The 21,649-nt window shown below is 39.9% G+C and overlaps 1 protein-coding gene across 4 annotated transcripts in view; it reads left to right on the plus strand.

Moving 5' to 3' along the window:
- The first annotated feature begins 685 nt into the window (after positions 1 to 685).
- TMEM131 (transmembrane protein 131) overlaps positions 686 to 21,649 on the plus strand; it is a 224,554-nt gene continuing 203,590 nt past the window's right edge. For 2 of the 4 annotated variants that reach the window (XM_023618615.2, XM_070235088.1), the window contains exon 1: positions 686 to 1,434. In XM_023618615.2, coding sequence (XP_023474383.1) covers positions 1,254 to 1,434 — 181 coding nt within the window. In that variant the 5' untranslated portion in view covers positions 686 to 1,253. The remainder of the gene's footprint in view (positions 1,435 to 21,649) is intronic. The other 2 variants (XM_023618613.2, XM_023618614.2) reach the window with 1 other exon arrangement.

The following is a 21,649-nucleotide window of genomic DNA, read 5'->3' on the forward strand; positions in this document are numbered from 1 at the left end:
GAGTTAGGGGAAGTTACTAAAATGAGTAAAGAGGAACTCCCTCAAGGTGTTTAAATTTTGTACAGAATAGCCACATACACCAAGAACCTCAACCTAAGATGGAACGAGCATCTAAGAGGCATGAGATGGCTTCGTGAAGGAGATGACATTTGATTTGGGCCTTGAAGGGAATATGTGAATAAAACGTCTCATGAATCATTCCAAGACAGAGAAAGCAAGCATGGCCCCTGGACACTTTTCTAAAGAACAATCTGCCGTCTCCCTCCGGGGTCACTGCGGGGTTTTCCCGCAGCAAAGTGGGCACAATCCACGGGCAAGAAGATTTCATTAAGCGGTCCGGGGTACTGCGTCTTGAAGGATGCGAAGATGAACAGAGCAGATCCCCGTCCTCAAGGAAGCAGGACCAGGAACTGAATCAGGCCCGCGGTATTCTAGAAGCGGCTGGGAGGCAGAGGCGCGACCAGGAGTCACTGGAATGGATTTTCAGCGCTGGGCCCCGAAGTCCGGATACGCGCTCAGCCCTCGGGAAGGCTCTCGCACTGCAGCGCCGAAGAGGCGGAGGTTTGCCCTCGTCAGAGCAGCGGCCGACCCTCCCCTAGCGCCTCGCAACCCCTCCCTGGCCCCGCCCACCCACCACGGCGGCTGCGCGGCCAGGCCTCGCCGTTTCCACGTGATCGCCGTCACTGCCTCCGCGAAGCGTGAGCCGCCATCATAAGTCCTGGCGGCCGGGCCTGGCCTGCCTCCCTCCTCCTCCCCCCGCGGGGCAGCGGGGACGGGTTAGGGTTGTGCTGCCCCCGTCCCGCCTGGCCAGTGAAGCCGTGGGCCCCCGAGAGCAGGACGAGGAGTTCGGGCCCACGGCCTCCCGAGCCGACAGACTGACCTGCGGGCACCGCAGGTGACGGCACGGCGGGGGCGGTGCCCAGGGCTGCGCCCCGCCCCTCGCAGGCCAGCGCCCAGAGCCCGCGGCCCGTGCCCGTTTCCAGTATGGCCGCCCGCCGTGCTTGACCCGCGGCCTTTCCGCTTCGACTCCTCGTAGCCGATGCTGAGGCCGAGGCCGTGACTGACACTCTCGCTCACACGCACGCACGGACCCAGTCCCACGCCCCGAGCCCGAGCCCTGGGCCCGGAACTGCTCTCGCTCCCGGCGCCACAGCCAGAGCCCGGACCACGGCTCCCGCGCCGCTGCCGCCGCCGCCGCCTCGCCGAGAAGGGCCGCGCCGGACCCCGAGCGCGGCGGCCCCCGGCCGGCAGAGATGGGGAAGCGGGCGGGAGGGGGAGCAGCGGGAGCCGCTGCCGCCTCCACGTCTGCCGGGGCCGGTCTGGAGCCCGCGGCCGGCCGCGGCGGGGGTCCGCGGAGCGCGGCCGCCGGCCTCCTGGGAGCGCTGCACCTGGTGATGACCGTCGTCGTGGCCGCAGCGCGGGCCGAGAAGGAAGGTGGGTGTCAGCCGGCCGGCATCTCCCAGGCCCGGCCCGGCGGCTGTCACCGCGCCCTCGCGGAGGCCGCTGCCGGGCTGCGAGCGCGGAGGAAGGGCCGCGGCTCGGGGCTCGCTCGGGGCTCGGGGCTCGGGGCTCGGGGCTTGGGCTTGGAGGGCAGCCGAGCGCGGGGCTGCGGCCGGCGCGAAGTTGCTCGGTCGGGTCCCGTCCCGAGCCGGGAACTCGCGGTGCGGATGCCAACTCGCGGCGCTGGCCGCGCGGAGTTGCTCTTGTCCCCCGTGATTCCTTCCCCTTGTCTTCCCTTGTGTCTCCTGTCACTGCCATTTCAAAACTTCCTGAGTTCTCGTATGTTCTTGTCACTTGGCCCACTCTGGAGGAGGGGCATATTTTTAGACTTGATTGCTGTTAATAGGCAAATTTTAGGACTTTTTCTTTTGCTTGGTTGCAGTTTTCATAACGGCACGCAAACAAAGCTCAGTTTAAAATGTCGTAGTAAAAACAGCGAGACTGGTGGAAAGGCTTCAAAACACAGCTTAAAAATTTCACTTTGACTTTGTTTAAACAATTCTTAGAGAGGAATCTTGTTTCTTCAGTTTCCCTCTCCAGTATCGCTTTGCAGTATTGATGATTAGCTCACAGTTTTTTCTATCTATCTTTGTATAGAGGGAAAGAGAGAGAGAGAAAATACAGTTTTGTTTAGCTTTCTAGGAAGCTATTGAAAGTCTGTTTACATTTTAAAATTTATTTTAAGATGCGTAATTGGGTCTCATTATCTGTAAAACAAATGTCAAGTTTCTAGTTTGCTAACCTTTATCTATACCTCACAGTTAAGGGCTGGCCTCTATTTTAAAACCTGCCATTAGCATTGGATGAGTGTAAAACCGATACTTTTACAGGGTTAAAAATTATTTTGTAACCTAGAAGTCCAAATCTGTAGTTTTGTTGGCACTGCCTGTTTTTGAGCCTAGGGAAATGAGTGGTCACAGAACCTTCATGAGGAAATCACAAAAAGTGAATGGGTTTTAAAAAGCTAAGCAAAACTTGTTAGTTTAGCTTCCGTTCCACACTAAACTGCCGCTACAAGAAAGTCATTGCTTGCCACAGTAACTTTAGGGTTGATGTTCTACTTGATGTCTAAAGTCCCTTGCTTTTTATTGTTATTGAAGGTAACAGCAGATGCAAACCAAATTAGTATGAAAGTGCAAATATACTCTAGTTTACTGTTTCTTTATTTTTATTCAAAACATTACAACTCCTCATTTAATTCTCTAAGCAACCTTAGTCTGGGTTAACATAGGTTGAAATTGTTCAAAGAATTGCCATCTATAGAAAGCATTAATTGACATAGGCAAGATTATTTCTAGAATATAATATTGCTGCTTTAGGACTAGTCAGGCCTGGGGTTGTTATAGTTCCTCATAGGTTGCAGATCTGCAGTTAGTTGCTTGTTCTTGTGTGTGTCCACAGTACCCAGCACGGTCTGGCATGTGGTTGGTGTCCAGTAAACCTAAAATAATACAGTAATTTAATGGGCATGTCTCCTTGAGGTTAAAGTAGTCCTTGGCAGGTATTGTGTCCTCCTGTTCCTTTGCTTACCTTGCACAGTGCCAGGCATACAGTAGGCAGTTAACATTTGTTTGAGTGAATGACTATCTTCATGGGCCGCCAGCACAGGGAAATAAAATAATGGTTGAGTCTGGTAAAACATTAAGTTTGTATTATCCTGCTGCTTATTTTTCTAACAAGCCGTTTTATATGCTAATTCTCTGTGTGTAGTAGTAGACAAATCCCTTGTTTGAGAAATGTCAGCCTAAATTATATTTGCTAATTTCCTATTTATATAGCTTATAAGTTTTAGTGCACCCCTCTAATACCCATAAATGCAAGGGTCAGGTGAGGAGAATACATGCCAGGGTGTAAAGTATGAAAAGATGTGGCCAAATCAGCTAGTGGTCCTGGCAGAATCAGACATTTTTTGTGGCCCATATTGTGTCTGTACGAACAATTTGAATGTACAAACTAGCTGTTCAAGGTATTGCTAGTAATTATACTAATGCAAAACATAGGCCCTGCCCATCATAAATGGGTCTGGTTCTAATCAAATATTCCAGGAAGGTAGCTCCAAAAATGGCCTGTGCTTTCAACCTTTTTGCTGATCAAATTCTAGTATTGTTTTTGTTTGACTAAGTAGGAGAAATGAGATTGATTTTCTTACATGATGGTAATGCTGCGAGTTTCGCATCTGATGGGGCACAAATACAGCATTTGCCCCAAAAGGGTGCTGTTGAGTTTTTTCAGCATGTCTGGGCAGATTTCTGAAGGTAGCTGAATTCACTTTGTCCGTTTACACCCTGAGGATTTTTTGTGTTTATTTTAGTGATATAAACTAGTTTAATTTTTCAAAGTTAAGATTTACCTGCCATTTTCATGATGGTTCTCTGAGTATTTTGTATATTTTTCCTTCATTGCAGCAAAATTTCACTAGAAAATCTTCAAAACAAAATAAAACTCATTGTGTCCTGAAGAAAAGCCGCAGAAATGGCAAGATTACCTAAAGCAGTGTTTCATGTTTGGACTAGATGTTGTTAATTTACTTAAGTCAGAGTCATGAGCTATTCCTTGTCTTACCCTTCCTATATCTTAGCATCCATCTTTACTGATCTTTGGGGGTATGTTATCACTAGTCCAGAGAAGAGGGACCTTTGAGAATGTTTTGGCTGAGCGCTACAGTTTGCAAGGACTTGTTGAAAGAGTTGCCAGAAGTAGAACTGACTATAATTACTACAAATAACTCACTTGTTCTGGACTAGCGTCAAGATTTTTCTTGAAGCTGAGACCTAGATATTGGGAAAAGTAAATATAGGTGTGTGGTGTGTGTAGTGAAAATATATGTATGTGTATATATTAAGCTTATACTTTTTAGTGGTAGTTTGATATGTAAATCAGCCCATTATGACCAGCAAATAAGAGCTTTTGAAAAAAAGCATCATATATCCTGTAATATAGTTTCATTGTGAAATGGGTTTTTGGAAGGTATTGTTGTCTTTTAATTTATTATAAATAAAAAGCTACATTTTATGTATCTAGTAATTATAAACTTGGATAAATTTTCACTAATATGATTGTTTCAGTCCGTGACCATTTAAATATCAATGTCACATGTACTATCATCAATTGGCTATTAATGGCAGGCAAAGTTTGACAGTCTTTATTAGGATTTTTAAATTTGTTTGCCGGATACTTTAGTTTTATGCACAAATTTTTGTTTTAAACTGTATTCGTGACAGAAGTGCAGAAGGAGGGTGCAAAAGTGTTTTATCTACAAAGCATATGAAAAACAGCTTGGGAATAAAGGCAAGAAGAAAAGAGAGAAAAACCTAATTTGATTGGGTGATTTGTCTTAGGATGATAGAATTAATTAGGAGAGGTATTTACTTTTTTCTAATCAAATTATTTATAATGTAAAAATATTTTAAAAAATAATTTTCTTAAGAGTGAGATGTTTTAATCCCTTGTATGGGGGTAGAGTGGCTACTCTTTAGAGCCTAGTAAGTAGAATATTACTTAATTAATATTGCTTCACTGGTCAACTCTTGTTGCTTGCTTTTGAGCTGTTTGCTACTGCCAGGAGCATTGGAATCCTGGAGCTGGAAGAAGCGCGTCCTCTCTTTCTCTGGCTAATGACTATTTTCCTCCACTTTATAATCCTTGCAGCAGATTCTCATTAGACACCTGCCAAAAAGATCAGCTTTTGGGATAGATGTAAAATCATCTAATTTGTTATCATCTGCAGTAGTAATAAGCCAAACTACTCTTGGGGAAAAATTAAATCATTGCTGGGTGCTTAATAGTATTTTAGAAGTTCTCCTTCATCTGCCTGTGGGTTGAGCTTTCTGATTGGCCTTGAGAGACGCAGAGGCCTTTTTTCTATGGCTGAGTTTTTCCTTACTATCTGCTGTAAGCAGCGTCAGGCACTGTTGATAGCTGCTTCTTGGAACATCTCTCCCTTGGTTTCTGTGACTTTGTACTTCTTGGTTATCATCCTGCCCTCGTTGTCAGTCACTGCTCTTTAGCTGCCCATTGGATGTCTTCCTTCGTATGCTTGTCAAGCCACCAGCACACACTGCACGTGTCCAGGACAGAATTATCTCACGCCACCTCCAGTTTCCCAGTTTTTATTAATACCATGATTATTCGCTGTGCCGCATTGGTCTCGTTTTTGACCCTTTACCAAGTGATGTCAGTGCCTCTTAGCTCTCTTGATCAGCTCTCCCACGGCCTCCAGCCTGGGGAACTGCAGGAGGTTCTCACCTCCCAACTTTCTCCATTTCTGCTCAGTCCTGCAGTCCCAGTCTGCGCTCTGAATTTGCATTGTCTTTTGTTACTCAGCTCTCATTCATTTTGACACGTAATCATGTATTTCCTCATTTAACTACTTAATTTTATGGGTGTCATTCTTCACCCATACTGGAATTTTTGCAGGGCAGAACCTCTGTCAGCATCTGCACTGTGTCCATAGCAGGCATTCAGTTTTAAATGAAGGTCTTCATAAAATGGCCTTATCCTTCCCTTCTCATACTTGACACCTGGATTGGGAGTAAAAAATACAGGTAAAACTGTAAACTCAGCTGCAGGTATCCTTAGGGATTCCGCTATAATAGGACTTAGGGTGACACCACTTTTTCTTCCCTACACATTGCTTTCGCTTGTAACTAAAATGAGTACTGTATAGTTACCTAGGCCATCATTTTTGTAAGTTTGGATTTTAAGATTTCAGATCCTCATAAAACTCCAATTTATAGATCATGAAACAGGCACAGAGAAATTAAGTAATATTCCCAAGGTAACAGAGCTGGTAGGTTGAACCAGGATTCTGTCCCAAGCCATCTGTCCCTAGAGTGAAGCTATGTAATCCTGAGTCCTTAAGGTAGTAGATTTTGTTGTGTTGTATACCACCTGCAGAAAGACCAGGCCTGCCAGTTCATGCAAAACCAGTGTATTAAGTACTCAAGTGAAGTGCACTTTTTTTTAATAGCCACAAACATCTGTATCACTTTCTATCAATTTGTTAACCATTAAAGCGATCACAGGCCATTCAGGATCATGCACATTCTTAAAAGAAAACGCATGAATGGATAATCCAGGAAACAGATATTTGGTATTGGAAGTTACTGACTCTCTGCTGTTGATGATTTAGGTACCTGGTATCTTGCTTAAGTTAAGATTAAGTTATATTGCATTCTGTGAATACTCCTTAGTTCTAGATTGGTGTGACAAGTGAGTCTAGACATGTGGAGTAGTCTCAGAAGCTCGCCCTGGATTAAAAGGAACTGGAGAGAATCCAAAGGCTGGTGGTGGCATCAGCTTTTGACAGTGGGGAAGTCTCTTTCAGACATCCATTAGAGATTCAGGAAGCTCCACAAGTTCATGTCTTTTCTCATGAAGGCATTTTTGGACTAAGTGGTCATTAGTTCCATCTGTAATACTGGATTTGATTTTCTTTCATTCCTGTGTGATTGCTTTAGAAAGATTTTTAGAAAGCCATAACTCTGCTTGATTCATTTTGTGGCGTACAGCACTTAGGGCACAGATGTGAAAAACGGCTGAGGTCTAAGAATCCTTAACATGGTCTGTCATGATAAAATGTTAAACCTGCTTTATTTGTTTGTTCATTTATTTCTATATAATTGTGGTAAAAAATGCATAACATAAAATTTACCGTCTTAACCATTTTTAAGTGTACAGTTCAGTAGTGTTAAGTATATTCACATTGTTGTGCAACAGATCTCCAGAATTTTTTCATCTTGCACAACTGAAACCCTATACCCATTAAACAGCAACCCTTCCTTCGTTTCTCTCTCTCCCCAAACTCCTGGCAACCACCATTCTGCTTTCTGTTTTTATGAATTTGACTGCTTTAAATACTCTTAGAAGTGGAGTCTGCAGGATTTGTCTTTTTGTGACTGGCTTATTTCACTTAGCGTAGTGTCCTCAAGGTTTATCATGTTGTAACATGTAACAGAATTTCTTTCCTTTTTAAGGCTGAATAATATTCTGTTGTATGTATGTACCATTCTTGCATTTTGTTTATGCATCAGTGGACATTGATTGCTTCCACTTCTTGGCTATTGTGAATAATACTGCTATGAACGTGGGTATGCAAATGTCTCTTTGAGATCCTTCCTTTAGTTCTTTTGGGTGTATACCCAGAAGTGGGATAGCTGGATCATATGGTAGTTCTATTTTTAGTTTTTTGAGCAACTGCCATACTGTTTCCCATCGCAGCTGCACCATTTTACACTTCCACCAACAGTGCACAAAGGTTCAGTTTCTCTCCACATCCTCACCAACACTTCTTTTCTTTTTTTTTTTAGTGGCCATCCTAATGGATGTGAGGTGATATCTCATTGTGGTTTTGATTTGCATTTGTGTAATAATTAGTAATATTGAACATCTTTTCATATGCTTGTTGGTTATTTGTATATCTTTTTTTAGAGCACTATCTAAGTCCTTCACCTGGTTTTTAGTTGGTTATTTTTATTCTTGTTGAGTTGCAGCAGTTCTTTATATGTTCAAGATATTAACCCCTTATCAGATAGATGATTTGCAAATATTTTCTCCCTTTCTGTAGGTTGCCTTTTTACTCTGTTGGTTGTATCCTTTGATGCACAGAAGTTTTTAAGTCTGATGTAGTCCCATTTGTCTAGTTTTGCTTTTGGTGCCTGTGCTTTTGTTTTCATATCCAAGAAAACATTGCCAAATCCAATGTCATGAAGCTCTTCCCCTGTGTTTTCTTCTAGGAGTTTTACCATTTGGGGGTCTTACATTTTGTTCTTTAATCTGTTTTGAGTTAATTTTTGTATAGGATGTAAGATACGGGTCCAGATTCATTCTTTTGCATGTGATTATCCAGTTTTCCCAGCACCATTTGTTGAAGAGACTGTCCTTTCCCCGTTGTGTGGTCTTGGAACCCTTGTGTGAAAATCATGTAACCATATATGTGAGAGTCTATTTCTGGGCTCTCTGTTCTGTTCTGTTGGTCTATTTTTCTTTATGCCAGTACCACACTGTTTTGATTACTGTAGCTTTGTTATATCTTTTGAAATCAGGAAATGTGAGGTCTCAAACTTTGTTCTTCTCTTTCAAGATTCATCTGGCTGTGTGGGGTCCCTTGAGATTCCATATGGGTTTTAGGATGGATTTTTCTATTTATGCAAAAAATGGCGTTGTGGTTTTGATAGGGAGTGCATTGAACCTGTAGATTGCTTTGGATAGTATTGACATCTTAACAAGATTGCCTTCCAGTCTGTGAACACGGAATGTCTTTCCATTTATTTGCATCTTTAATATCTTTCAGCAGCATTTTGTAGTTTTCAGTGTACAAGCCTTTCACCTCCTTGCTTATTAGATTTGTTCCTGGATATTTTATTCTTTTTGATGCTCTTGTAGACCAAACCTGTGTTTTTGAACAAATGATTTCAATCATTGTATGACTAAGAGTTGTGAACATGCAGTTTTTGATAAAAGAAACATACTCCATATTTGAAACAAAAAATTCTATATGCTTAAGTATTTCCGTGGGTTATTTGCCTATAAAATGAAATGATTTTTAAGCCCTCTTGAGTTCTAACAATTTGTGACTATTTTCTAAATCAGTTATGATTGCAAAATGACATGACAGTCCAACTTTGCTTCTTAAAACTAATTTTTTTCTATGTAGTTATAGTATTACATTTGGATCAAAGCGTGTGCTGGTAAAAAACTGTTTTTCGGTAAAGGTTGAGAAATAGCCTAAGCCAATATTAGCAGTTTGTATTCCGGGTATGGCAAGGGCCCTACTTGGATTTTCTTTTCTTGGGAATGATTAAAGTGGAAGCAGAAGATTTTCTGGGGAATTATTTGTGATGCAGAGGTGCTCTCTGAAACTTTAACGTATTTATAAAGAGCCCTGAGGTATGGTTTAAGTTAGTCATCTCAGAAGTTATTTGGTAGAGCAGTGTATAAGAGAAGCCAGTGTGCTCTTCCAACTGAGCCACTTTAAAAAAGTCTTCTATGAACTGGTGACGTGAGCTCATCTGAAGTATTGCTTCTTGATTTGCAAATGGGGAATAAAGTGGTGGTTAGCACAACCAGGAGGTCATTTCTCTTTGCAGAGCTGGTGCAGCGGTAGTTAGGTTTCACGTGTAGGGGCGTTACTTCATATTGGAGGTTTACCTCACTGTACTGGGGATGCTCTTGGGTTAAGGCTGGATGTGAAAATAGGTTACTGAGAATCGTGTTGAAGAAAGATGTAAGAAAGAAGAAGCTGTTTAGATCTAATTTTATTGGAATCCTGGAGATTCATGTAAATAGAAAATAATTTCTGAATATTGTCAGTTCCTTACTGACTGCATCTGATTTTATTTGTACTTGTGGATCGTGAGCTTCTGGACTTAAAGGACCAGGTCGCACTTTTCCTGGACATAGCATTGTAAGGGGTTCAATCCGTTGAAGTCTCTCTTGGTGGGAGAAGCAGTGGACTATAACCAATTAAAGATGAACCAGAATGAAGAAAAAGTATTTCTGAAATGATAATATTTATCTAAGTTTTATTTTTCACCCTATCAGGAATATATGATGTAAGCAATTATTGCCTATAATTGGTAATGCCTGTAATTACTTGATGATGGCTGATGTTTGTCAAATACTTTTGTGGGAAGCATTGTGCTGATTGCTTTGCATGCCTTATTTAATCTCCACACTAACTCTGTCTGAGGTGACAGTGCTTCTTCACTCACCCCCCAGATCTGTTTGTTTCTGGCTATAATTCCTCTGTGGCTGTCAGTACTGCTGGGGGGTGCTTGTTTGTGACAGTATAATACATGATTTTAATCTCCAGTAAAATGGGACAGTATAATATGTAATAATTCTGCATACAACTGAGAGGTTGGTTTGGGAAAATTTTTTTTAATTTCACAAAAAATTCATGGTGATTGTAAAAATGAAACAAATTATAAAATACAGATGAGTAAATGGAGAAAAATTTCTCTGATGTATCAAGTAGAAAGAACCAACATCAGTCATCAGTGTTCTAGTCTCTATTTCCTCCTCTCTCTTCTTCTCCCCTGCTCCCTACTTAAAAAAGAGGTAATTTGCCTTTGAAGAAAACTATCAATTCACATTTCAAGCATACTAAGTGAAGGTGCCAACTTTCCCACATTGGCTGTTACCCTTCTTTTAAGTCCTTGCCAATCTGGCAAGAAAAGTCATAACGTTAATTCATTTTTAAAAATTACTGGTGTTTCTTCACCGTGGTTTCCTACCATGTTTGAGTGATGGAGTTAGGTGTAAAACGTATCTCGAGTTCAGAGAGAGAAGGAAGGGTAGAGCTCCAGCTGGTGTACTAAGGTTTACGTAACCTCGAGAAATTCTGGTGACCCTAGGCAGTATTGCACATGTGGCCCTAAGTCAAAATTTGTGTCCACAAGGGAAGTATTCTGGGAACTCCATTCTGCTGTTCCTGGCAAGGAGTTGGGGTAGGAAGAACATACCAAAACTGAGTTATCTAAGTTAATGAGAGAGGATTCATGGCTTTACCTGGGGCTCCAAGAGGTAATAAGTTGGGAAGTAGAAAAATCATTCAGAGTATGCCTCTGGGCTCTGGCTATCCTCTGCTTTCTGGCTGTGTGAGTTTAGTTTAAGTATGATTAACCACTTTGAGTTTCACTGTCCATAGAGTTGGGGTAAAAATAGCAGCTCTGTCATTGAGTTATTGCAGAGATTTACTGAGGTGGTGAGTGTAAAACTCTTAGCACAATGCCGGACACATAAAAAAAAAGTTACTGGTAAGACTGAAAACTTTTATACATTTGCCGGCCATTCGTATTTCTTTTGTATTATTTGATCGTGTCTTTTGTCAGTTTTTCCATTGGTGTTTGAATTCTTCTTTCTGGCTTAAACGAATGCTTAATTAAAGATTTCATATTTTTCTGTTTCCTTTTGCATTTGAATTTTTTTGTTTTAATTTTCTACTTATTATTATTATTTTAAAACTTATTGACCAAATCTGTCGCTCTTTTCCTTTATGGTTTTTGCCTTTGTTGTTACACCTAAAAAGCCCTGTGTATAAAGTTTATATATTCACCAACATTATCTTCATGCGTCTGTTTTTAAATGCAAATCTCTAATTCTTCAGAATCTATTGATATCAGGTAGGAAATCTTATTTTTCTCAAATGGTCTGGTGCCTTAATACCACTTGCTGAATTCTGCACCATATTTCCTTTTCATGCAAATTCTCTTATATATTTGGATCTGTTTCTTGATTTTTTTTGTTTTTTTCCTCACAAATGTATTTGTGTATTTTCTGTTTTAAGTTTGTTTTAAGTACTACATCTTTACTGGTCCATTTTATTAGCTAGCTTGGCAGGTCATCTCCTCCCCCTAAATTATTATTCTTTCAGAAACATTTTTGTCTGTCTTGTTTTTTATTCCCTATAAACTCTAAAATCACTTTTGAAGAAAATTTAAAATTCCTGCTTACTTTTTGATGAGAATTGCATTAAAATGTTAGACATCTTTGGAACTTGTTGAATGTTTATAATGTTTTCTATTTGTTTTCCTTTCATGTGTATGTACGTGCACACACACAAACACATGTATTGAGTTGAACTATGTGAAATTGCCATTTTTGTAGGTCTGAAGTGATTGAATAGCAGCTTAGTTATTCCGTACAATATTAGCGTGTGTGTTTGTAGGTATTGTTGCGTTGGCTAGAGCTGTAGAGCAGCATTAGAGAAGAGTGGAGAAAAAGCAGACCTCCTTATCTTTTTCCAGTCTTTATAAGGAAATCGTTGTGTTTCATTATGAAGTATGATTGTGGTAGTCAGTTGAACTTAGGTGTTCTTTATAATAGGAAATTTCTTGCATTTTTAAGAGTTTTAGTTTTAAGAGTTATTAGGGACAGATGTTATGCTTTATCAGATGAAATTGTCTTAGCTTTTTTACTTTAAGCTGTTTGCATTACAGTAGCAATTACCTTAACTCAGCTCCACTGGACTCTCCTGGTGACTGTAATCCATGTCTCTCTTCCCCCTAGGAAACAGCCATTGATGCCCGCTGGACTTGGGCTCTGGTAACTAACAGGCCACTCTCACACTCTTTCACACATTTGCTTCCTCTAGTTGTGTGTATTTTTATATATTGTGGTTTTTTTTTTAACCAAAACACTTTTTAAAGTTTTTTGAAATAGTTCAGACACATTGCAAAAACTGTCAATAGTAATAGCAACAACAAAAACAAAGAGTTTTAGGAATAAACTTAACAGGAAATGTGCAGAGTCTAAGGAAAACTTTAAGTAGATTTGAATAGTGGGAAGACATTCATTGTGCTTGCATAGGGGGACATAATATCATAAAGATGTCAGTTCTTCCTAAGTTAACATTAACGTAATTGCAATTTTAAAATACCAATAAAACTTTTTATAGAGTTAGAAAAGTTGATGTTAAAGTTCATATGGGAAAGTAAACATGTAAGAATGCTGGGAAAATGCTGAGAAAGAAAAGTTACGAGGTGTGACTAGCACAAGCAGTTATTAAAACATACTCTTAAGCCATTATTAATTGGCAACAGGAAGGTATTGGTATATAAATAGACCAATGGAATAGAATAGAAATTCCATATATAGACGTAAGTGCATGTGGTTTATGCTAAACTCTTACTTTCCTTCTGGGAGCCTGGAATGTGCTAGGCAGAGGGTGCCAATGTGACCAGCCCCCAATCAAAACCTTGGACCCTGTATTAGTTTCCTATTGCTTCTCTAGCAAATTACCACAACTTTAGTGGCTTAAAACAACAAAAATTTATTCCCTTATAGTTCTGAAGGGCAGAATTCTAAAATCAAGGTTATGGAAGGTTTGTGTTCCTTCTAGAGGCTTCAAGGGAGAATCTGTTTCCTTGCGTTTGTGGGCTTCTAGAGGCCTCCTGTGTTCCTTGGCTCATGGCCCCTTGCTCACTATGCCCCACTGTCTTGCTTCATTCCAAGTTCCTCCTTTCGTTGTCAAATCCCCTTCTGCCTTTCTAATCTCCTGTCTCCCTCTTATACAGACCACCGTGATTACATTGGACCCTTCCAGATAACCCCGTACCTCAAAATCTTTAATTTAATCACATGTATAAAATCCCTTTTGCCATATAGGGTAGCATGCACATATTCTGGGGATTAGGACGTGGCCATCTTGGGGAGGCATTATTCAGTCTACCACAGACACTGAGTCTGTACTTGAGCTTCCCTGGTAGATAAGAAACCAAAAGCGCAACCACAAAAGAGAAAATAGATACATTGGACATCATCAAAATGAAAAAGTTTTGTGCTTCAAAAGACACTTTCAAAAAAGTGAAAAGACAGCTCACAGAATGGGATAAAATTTTTGCGAGTCACGTATCTGATAAGGGACATGTACCTAGAATATATAAAGAACTCTTACAACTCAATAGAGAAAGCCAGCCCCATTAAAAAATGGATAAAGGATCTGAATAGGCATTTCTCCAAAGAAGATATACAATAAGCACATGAAAAGATGTTCAGTATCATTAGTCATCAGAGAAATACAGATCAAAACCAAAATGAGATACCACTTCTCACTCACTAGTATGGTTCTAATAAAAAAGATGATGACAAGTCTTGGCAAGGATGTGGAGAAATTGGAATGTCATACGTTGCTATTGGGAATATAAGATGGTGCAACTGCTTTGGGAAACACTCTGGCAGTTTCTCAAAATGCTAAATAAAGAGTTACTTATGATCCAGCAGTTCTCCTGGGTATGTACCCAAAAGAAATGAAAATGTGTGCACACAAAAACTTGTACAGGAATGTTCATAGAAGTATTTTTCAAAACAACCACAAAGTAGAAACAACTCAAATGTCCCATCAACTAATGAATGGATAAATAAAATGGAATCTTATTGAGCCATAAAAGGGAATAAAGTACTGATGGATGCTACAAACATAGACGAACCTTGAAAACATTCTAAGCAAATGAAACCAGTCACAAAAAACCAGGTGTGAGCACAAAAATCATTTAAATGAAATGTCCAGAAGAGGCCAATCGACAGAGACAGAAAGCAGGTTGGTGGTTGCCTCGGGCTGGGAGAGGTAGCAGTAGGGAATGACTGCTAATAAATATGGGGTTTCTTTTTAGGGTGATGAAAATGTTCTGGAATTGGATAGTGGTGATGATTGCACACCTCTGTGAATATACTAAAAGCTCTGCATTATATATTTTAAATGGGCAGATTGTGTGGTATGTGAATTATATATCAATAAAGCTGTTATGTAAAACGTTTATTCAGAAGTTGACAAATATCCTTTTTGTTGAAGAAAAAAAAACAAGATACCGTTTCTCACTTACCAATTGGCAAAAGTTTAAAAGCTTGCTAGCACCTCTGGTGAGGCTGTGGAAAGCACACATTCTCACACGTTGCTGGTGGGAATGCAAAAAAGGTATAGCCTTAAGGGAAAGAAATTTGGCACAATATCTGACACAACTCCATACATGTTTACAGTTTTCACCTAGCAATCCCAGTCCTAGGACTTGACCGTGAAGATACACTCCTGACATACAAACGCAAGGTTATTCTCGGTGTGATTATTTGTAATTGAAAAATATTGGAAACTGCCTAAAAGTCCATATGTAGTTGAATAAATTATTTACATCTGCGTAACGGATTATTATTATGCCCTTGCAAAAAGAATGAGGAAGACCTCTAGAATCTGATATTCAGTGATTACCCGAATACATTACAAAATGAAAGCAGCAGGGTACAAAAGAGAGGGAGGGAGGGAGTGTATAGAGTATGCTTCCCTTAATTTTTTTTATGGCTTTTTGTGATGGATACATTTAATACATGTATAGATTTATGTAACCACCACCACAATCAGGATACAGAACAGTTCCGTTACCCCCTAAAACTCCCTTATGCTTTGCCATGATAGTCACACCCTCTGTCCACACTTCTCATTCCTGGCAACCAGTGATCTGTTCTCCATCACGCTAGTTTTCTCTCTTTGAGAATGTCATATAAGTGAAATCATATAGTGTGTCTAGTTTTGAGACTCTGTGATTTTGATACTAGTTTCTTTTATTCAACACAATGCCTTTAAGATTGATCCAACTTCTTGTGTGTATTAATCATTTATTTCTTTTTATTGCTGAGTAGTATTTCAGTGTATAAATATACCATCATTTGTGTACCCATTCTTATGTTGATGAAAATGTGGGCTGTCTCCGGTTTTTGGCTATTGCAAATAAAGCTTCTGTGAGCATTCATGTATATTTATAATATACATCTTTATCACAATCAACTTGTAAGTCATATTATACTTTGTGTGCAGATATATTTCCTTTTCTTTTGGGTAAATACCTAGGAGTGCAGTGTCTGGATCATATGGTAGAGGCATGTTTAACTTTAAGAAACTGCTAACCTATTTTTCAGAGTGGCTGTACCATTTTGTATTCCCACCGGCAGTGTGTGAGTTCCAGTCCCTCCACTTCGTTGTCACACTCGGTATGATCAGTCTTTTCAATTTTAGCCATTTTAACAAGTGTATGGTGATGTCTCATAATTTTAATTCCTGTTTCCCCAGTGAATAATGGTGTTGAGCATCTTTTCATGTGCTTATTTGCCATCCATATATCTTCTTTGGTGAAGTGGCTCTTCAGGATCTTTTCCCCATGTTTATTTTGCATTTTTTTTTCTTACTGAGATTTGAGTTCCTTATATATTCTAGCTCTAAGTCCTCTGGAGATATATGTTTGCAAAGATTTCCTCCATGTCTGTGGCTTGTATTTTCATTCTCTTTAACAGTGTCTTTGGAAGAGCAGAAGTTTTTAATTGAGTAAGTCCAATTTATCAGGTTGTTCTTTTGTAGATCATGTTTTGGTATTGTATGTAAATCTTTGCCCAACTCAAGATATCAAAGATTTTCTCCTTTGTTTTCTTCTAAAAGTTTTACAGTTTTAGGTCTTGCATTTAGTTCTGTGATCCACATTGAGTTAATTTTTATATATGGCACAAGGTATGGATCCAAGTTCATTTTTTTGCATTTGGATATCCAGTTGTTCTAGTGCCATTTGTTAAAAAGTCTGTTCTTTTCTTGCTGCATTGTCATTGCACTTGTTGAAAATCAATTGCCTATACATGTGTGGTTTTTGTGTCTGGTGTCTCCTGTTCCATTAATTTGTCTGTCTGGATGCCAGTACCACACTGTCTTGACTTCTGTAGCTTTGTAATAATTACTGAAACACATAGTGTTAGTTCTCCGACTTTGTTGTTGTTTTTCAGAATTGTTTTGCCTTTTCTAGGTCCTTCGTATTTCCTTATGAATTTTAGAGTGAGGTTATCACTTTATGCCACAAAGGCTGCTGGAGTATTGATTGGGATTGTGTTAAATGTGTAGATCACTTGGGGGAGAATTGATACCTTAATGTTTAGGCTTCTGAACATGGGGTTTTTCTTCATTTAATTAGGTCGTCTTTAAGTTCTCTTAGCAATATTTTGTAGTTTTCAGTTTGTCTTTTATATCTTTTGTCAGATTTAGCTCCCAAGTATTTCGTATTTTTAATGCTATTCTAAATGGCATTGTTTTTTAAAGTTCAAGTTTCTGATGTTCATTGCTACTATATAGAAATAAATCAGTGTTTGAATATTAATCTTGTATTTGCTGAGCTTGTTAAACTGACTTAGTAGTTCTAATAGCTTTTCTGTAGATTCCATTGTATTTTCTACATAGATGATTATCTGCAAATAAAGACACTTTTAGTTCCTCTTTTCTAAGCTGAATACCTTTTATTTTTGCTGCCTGGTTGTACTGGTTAGAACCTCTGGTACAGTGTTTAACAGAAACAGTAAGAGCGGACCTCCCTGTCTTGTTCATAATCTTAGAGGGAAAGCAGTCAGTCTTTCCCCATTAAGCATGATGTTAATTGTAGATTTTTCATAGATACCCTTTCTTGGGTTGAGGATGTTCTCTTTTATGCCTGGCTTGGTTAGGGTTTGTAACAGGAATGGATGTTGAATTTATCAAATGCTTTTCATGTGGCTGTTGAGATTCTTTTTTTAGGTTGTTCATATGGTGAATTATCTACCTTGAGTTTCTTACTTGATCATGATATATTATCCTCCTAAGGTATTACTGGACTTTTTTGGCCAAAGTTTTGTTGAGAATTTTTATGTCTGTGGTCATGAGGGATAATGTTCTGTTTTCTTGTAATGTCTTTGCTTTTGGCAATAGGGTAATACTGGCCTCAGAAGTTTTGTTGAGAGGCTTTTTTTTCCTTTTTAATTTTTTGAAAAAGTCTGTAATAGAATTGGTGTTGTTTTTCCTATAATGTGTGGTAAGAATTACCCTTTCAGCCACCTGGGCCTTGAGTTTCTTTGGGGGAGGTTTTTAACTACAATCTCAATTTTTGAGATGCAGGGCTATTCAGGTTATCTCTCTCTTTCTGCGTGAGCTTTGGAAATTAAAATCTCTCGAAGAATTTGTCCACTTCATATAAGTTGTCAAATTTATTCACAAAGTTTTTCATAATGTTCTGCTGTTGTCTTTTGAATATTTGTAGAATCTGTAGTGATGACACCTCTCTCATTTTTTTCCAATTATTTTATTGAAATCATAAAGGTTTATAACAGTGTAATTTTGGGTATACATTATTATTTATCAATTTCTATACAGACTGCATTGTGCTGACCACCAGTAGTCTAATTTTTATTCATCACCATACTTATGTGCCCCTTTACCCCTTTTGCCCACTGCAAGCCTCTTTACCCTCTGGTAGCCACTAGTCTGTTCTCTTTATCCATGTATTTGTTTATCTCCCAATTGTGCACTGCCATGCTTGGGGCCTGCCCTGCCCATCAGCACTCATGAGGCAGCTGTGTACCACAGGGCAGCGTAGCCCTGATTTCATGTGAGTGAAATCATGCATCGTTTGTCTTTCTCTGTCTGGCTTATTTTGCTTAACATCATACCTTCAAGGTTCATCCATGTTGTTGTAAATGGCATGATTTTGTCTTTTTATATGGCTGAGTAGTATTCCATTGTGTATATATGCCACATCTTCTTTATCCATTCATGCGTAGCAGGGTACTTGGGTTGCTTCCACATCTTGGCTATTGTACATAATACTGCAGTGAACATTAGGGGTGCATAAATTTCTTTAGATCGTTGATTTCAAGATCTTTGGATAAATACCCAGTAGGGGGATAGCTGGATCGTATGGTATTTCTACTTTTAATTTTTTGAGAAATCTCCACACTGTTTTCCAGAGTGGCTGCACCAGTTTGCATTCCCACCAGCAGTGTATGAGGGTTCCCTTTTCTCCACATCCTCTCCAACATTTATTATTTTTTGTCTTGGTAATTATAGCCATTCTGACGAGTGTAAGGTCATACCTCATTGTAATTTCGATTTTCATTTCTCTAATAATTAGTGATATTGAACATCTTTTCATGTGTCTGTTGCCCATCTGTATATCTTCTTTGGAGAAATGTCTGTTTATATCCTCTGCCCATTGTTTGATGGGGTTGTTTGTTTTTGTTGTTGTTCGGTTGTATGAGTTCTTCATATATTTTGGAAATTAACCCCTTGTCGGATATATGATTTGCAAATATTTTTTCCCAGTTGGTGGGTTGTCTTTTCCTTTTGTTCATGGTTTCCTTTGCCTTGCAGCAGCTTCTTAGTCTGATCTAGTCCCATTTGTTAATTTTTTCTTTTGTTTCCCTTGCCTGAGTAGACATGGTATTTGAAAAAATGCTGCTAAGACCAATGTCAAAGAACGTATTGCCTGTATTTTCTTCTAGAAGTTTTATGGTTCAGGTCTTACATTCACATCTTTAACCCGTTTTGAGTTAATTTTTATGTATGGTGCAAGATAATGGTCTACTTTCATTCTTTTGCATGTGGCTGTCCTGTTTTCCCAACACCATTTGTTGAAGAGACTTTCCTTTCTCCCTTGTATGTTCTTGCCTCTTTTGTTGAAGATTAAGTGTCTATGGATGTGTGATTTTATTTCTGGGCTTTCAGTTCTGTTCCATTGATCTGTGTGTATGTGTTCGTGCCAGTACCATGCTGTAGTGTATTTTGAAGTCTGGGATTGTGGTGCCACCAGCTTTGTTCTTTTTTCTCAGGATTGCTTTGTCTTTTGTTGTTCCATATAAGTTTTAGGATTCTTTGTTCTATTTCCATGAAGAACGTCATTGGGCTTCTGATTAGCTAAGCAGGTTCCATCCCTTTCCTTTTCCCCTTCTGAGTTATGGTTGCCGCACATTATTCTGTTTTGTGTAGTGAGTTTGTGACTAAGTTTAAGTGTTTATAGTTACTTTTGATGCTTTCCTTCCTTTTATCTTTAAGTTATAATTAAGGATTTGCTACCCTGTTCTGGTAGACAGCTGCAGTTTTCTCATTTTCTCTGTCTATCTTCTTGCTCAAAGCTTTCTGGACCTTTGCCTTTTTGTTTCAGGTATGAGGGCCTCCTTGATAATTTCTTGTGGGGAAGGTCTAGTGGCGATGTGCCCCCTCAGCTTTTGTTCATCTGGGAAAGCTTTTATTTCTCCATCATAGCTGAAGGATAGTTTTGCTGGATAGAATATTCTTGGTTGAAAGTTTTCGTCTTTCAGTATTTTGAGTATATCATTCCATTCTCTCCTAGCCTGTAAGCTTTCTGCCAAGAAATCTGCTGAAAGCCTGATAGGGATTCTTTTGTAGGTTATTTTCTTTTGTCTTGTTGCTCTTAATATTTTTTCTTTGTTGTTGATTTTTGCCAGTTTTACTATTACATGTCTTGGGGGAGGTCTTTTAGTGTTGATGTAATTAGGAGTTCTGTTGGCTTCAAGTATTTGTAAGTCTGGTTTCTTCCCCAGGTTTGGGAAGTTCTCAGCTATTATTTCTTTGAACAAGCTCTCTGCTGCTTTCTCCCTCCCTCCTCTCTCAGGGACACCTATAATCCTTATGTTGCGTTTCCTAATTGAGTTGGATATTTCTTGAAGAATTCCTTCATTTACTTTTTTAAAAATCTTAGTTCTCTCCTCTACCTGAAACCTTTCTATATTTCTATCCTCTAACTCACTAATCCTTTCCTCCATCGTATCAGCTCTATTTTTTAAGGTTTCAGCTCATTAATTGTGTTCTTCATATCCAGAATTTCTGCTTGTTTTTTTTTTTTAATGTAGTTTCAATCTCTTTGGTGAAGTATTCCTTCTCATTAATTTTATTCTTGAGCTCATTGAACTGTCTTTCTGAACGTTCTTGTAACTCATTGAGTTTATGACAGCTATTTTGAATTCTCTGTCATTTAGATTGTAAACTTCTGTGACTTCAGGGTTGATTTCTGGAGAGTTGTCATTTTCCTTCTGCTCTGAATTGTTGCTGTAGTTTCTCATGGTGTTTGATAAACTACTCTTTTGTTGGTGCATTTGTGGTAGTATCAAGTCACAGATTCCATCTGCTACCTCAGCAGGAGCTGTGTTTCTGATCCCCCCTCTGTCTGCTGCAAGTTGTGTGAATGTGGTGGGCTCTCCCACCAGCCGGGAAAGCGTGGGCACAGGACTGCCACCCTGCCAAGGCACGTTCCCACTTGGTGGGGCCACAGTGCTACTATGTGTACTCACGCTGACCAGAAAGCATTCTTGTGCACATATGTCTGCTGCCACCTCTTTTTACATCCGTGCTGGCGGCTGTGCTTGGTGACGGGGCTTCTTTGCGGGATCCAAGCATAGGCCACTCGGGAGCGCAGAGGCAGGCTGGGCTCTCCCATGGCCAGAATAGCGTTTGCCTGCAGGCCCAGGGCTGCCACCACCCCTTCCTACAGTTGCACTGAGGCACACTCCCACTTTGGGGGCTGCAGTGGTACTGCAGGTGTTCATCTGGCCAGGAAGGCATTCAGGCATGCACACGGGGCTGCTGGGGAGCATAGGGGAGTGCTCACCTATCTCCACCACTTCCTGGGGAACCAGTCCCTCCACCTTCAGATGTACAGCTGTGTGGGCCCTCAGGAGTCCTGTTGTGCTGTGTGGGTATCCTCCACTGGTCAATGAATGTCTGTGTAGTTATAGTTCAAAGGGGGAGAGATAAAGGGCACAGCTCACTCCACCATGTTTCTGACATCACTTCCTCTCATTTTTGATATTTATAATTTATGTCTTCCCTCTTTTTTCCTTGATCGATCTGGCTAGAGGCTTA

Source organism: Equus caballus, chromosome 15, assembly GCF_041296265.1.
Source record: "Equus caballus isolate H_3958 breed thoroughbred chromosome 15, TB-T2T, whole genome shotgun sequence".
NCBI classification, from domain to species: domain Eukaryota; kingdom Metazoa; phylum Chordata; class Mammalia; order Perissodactyla; family Equidae; genus Equus; species Equus caballus.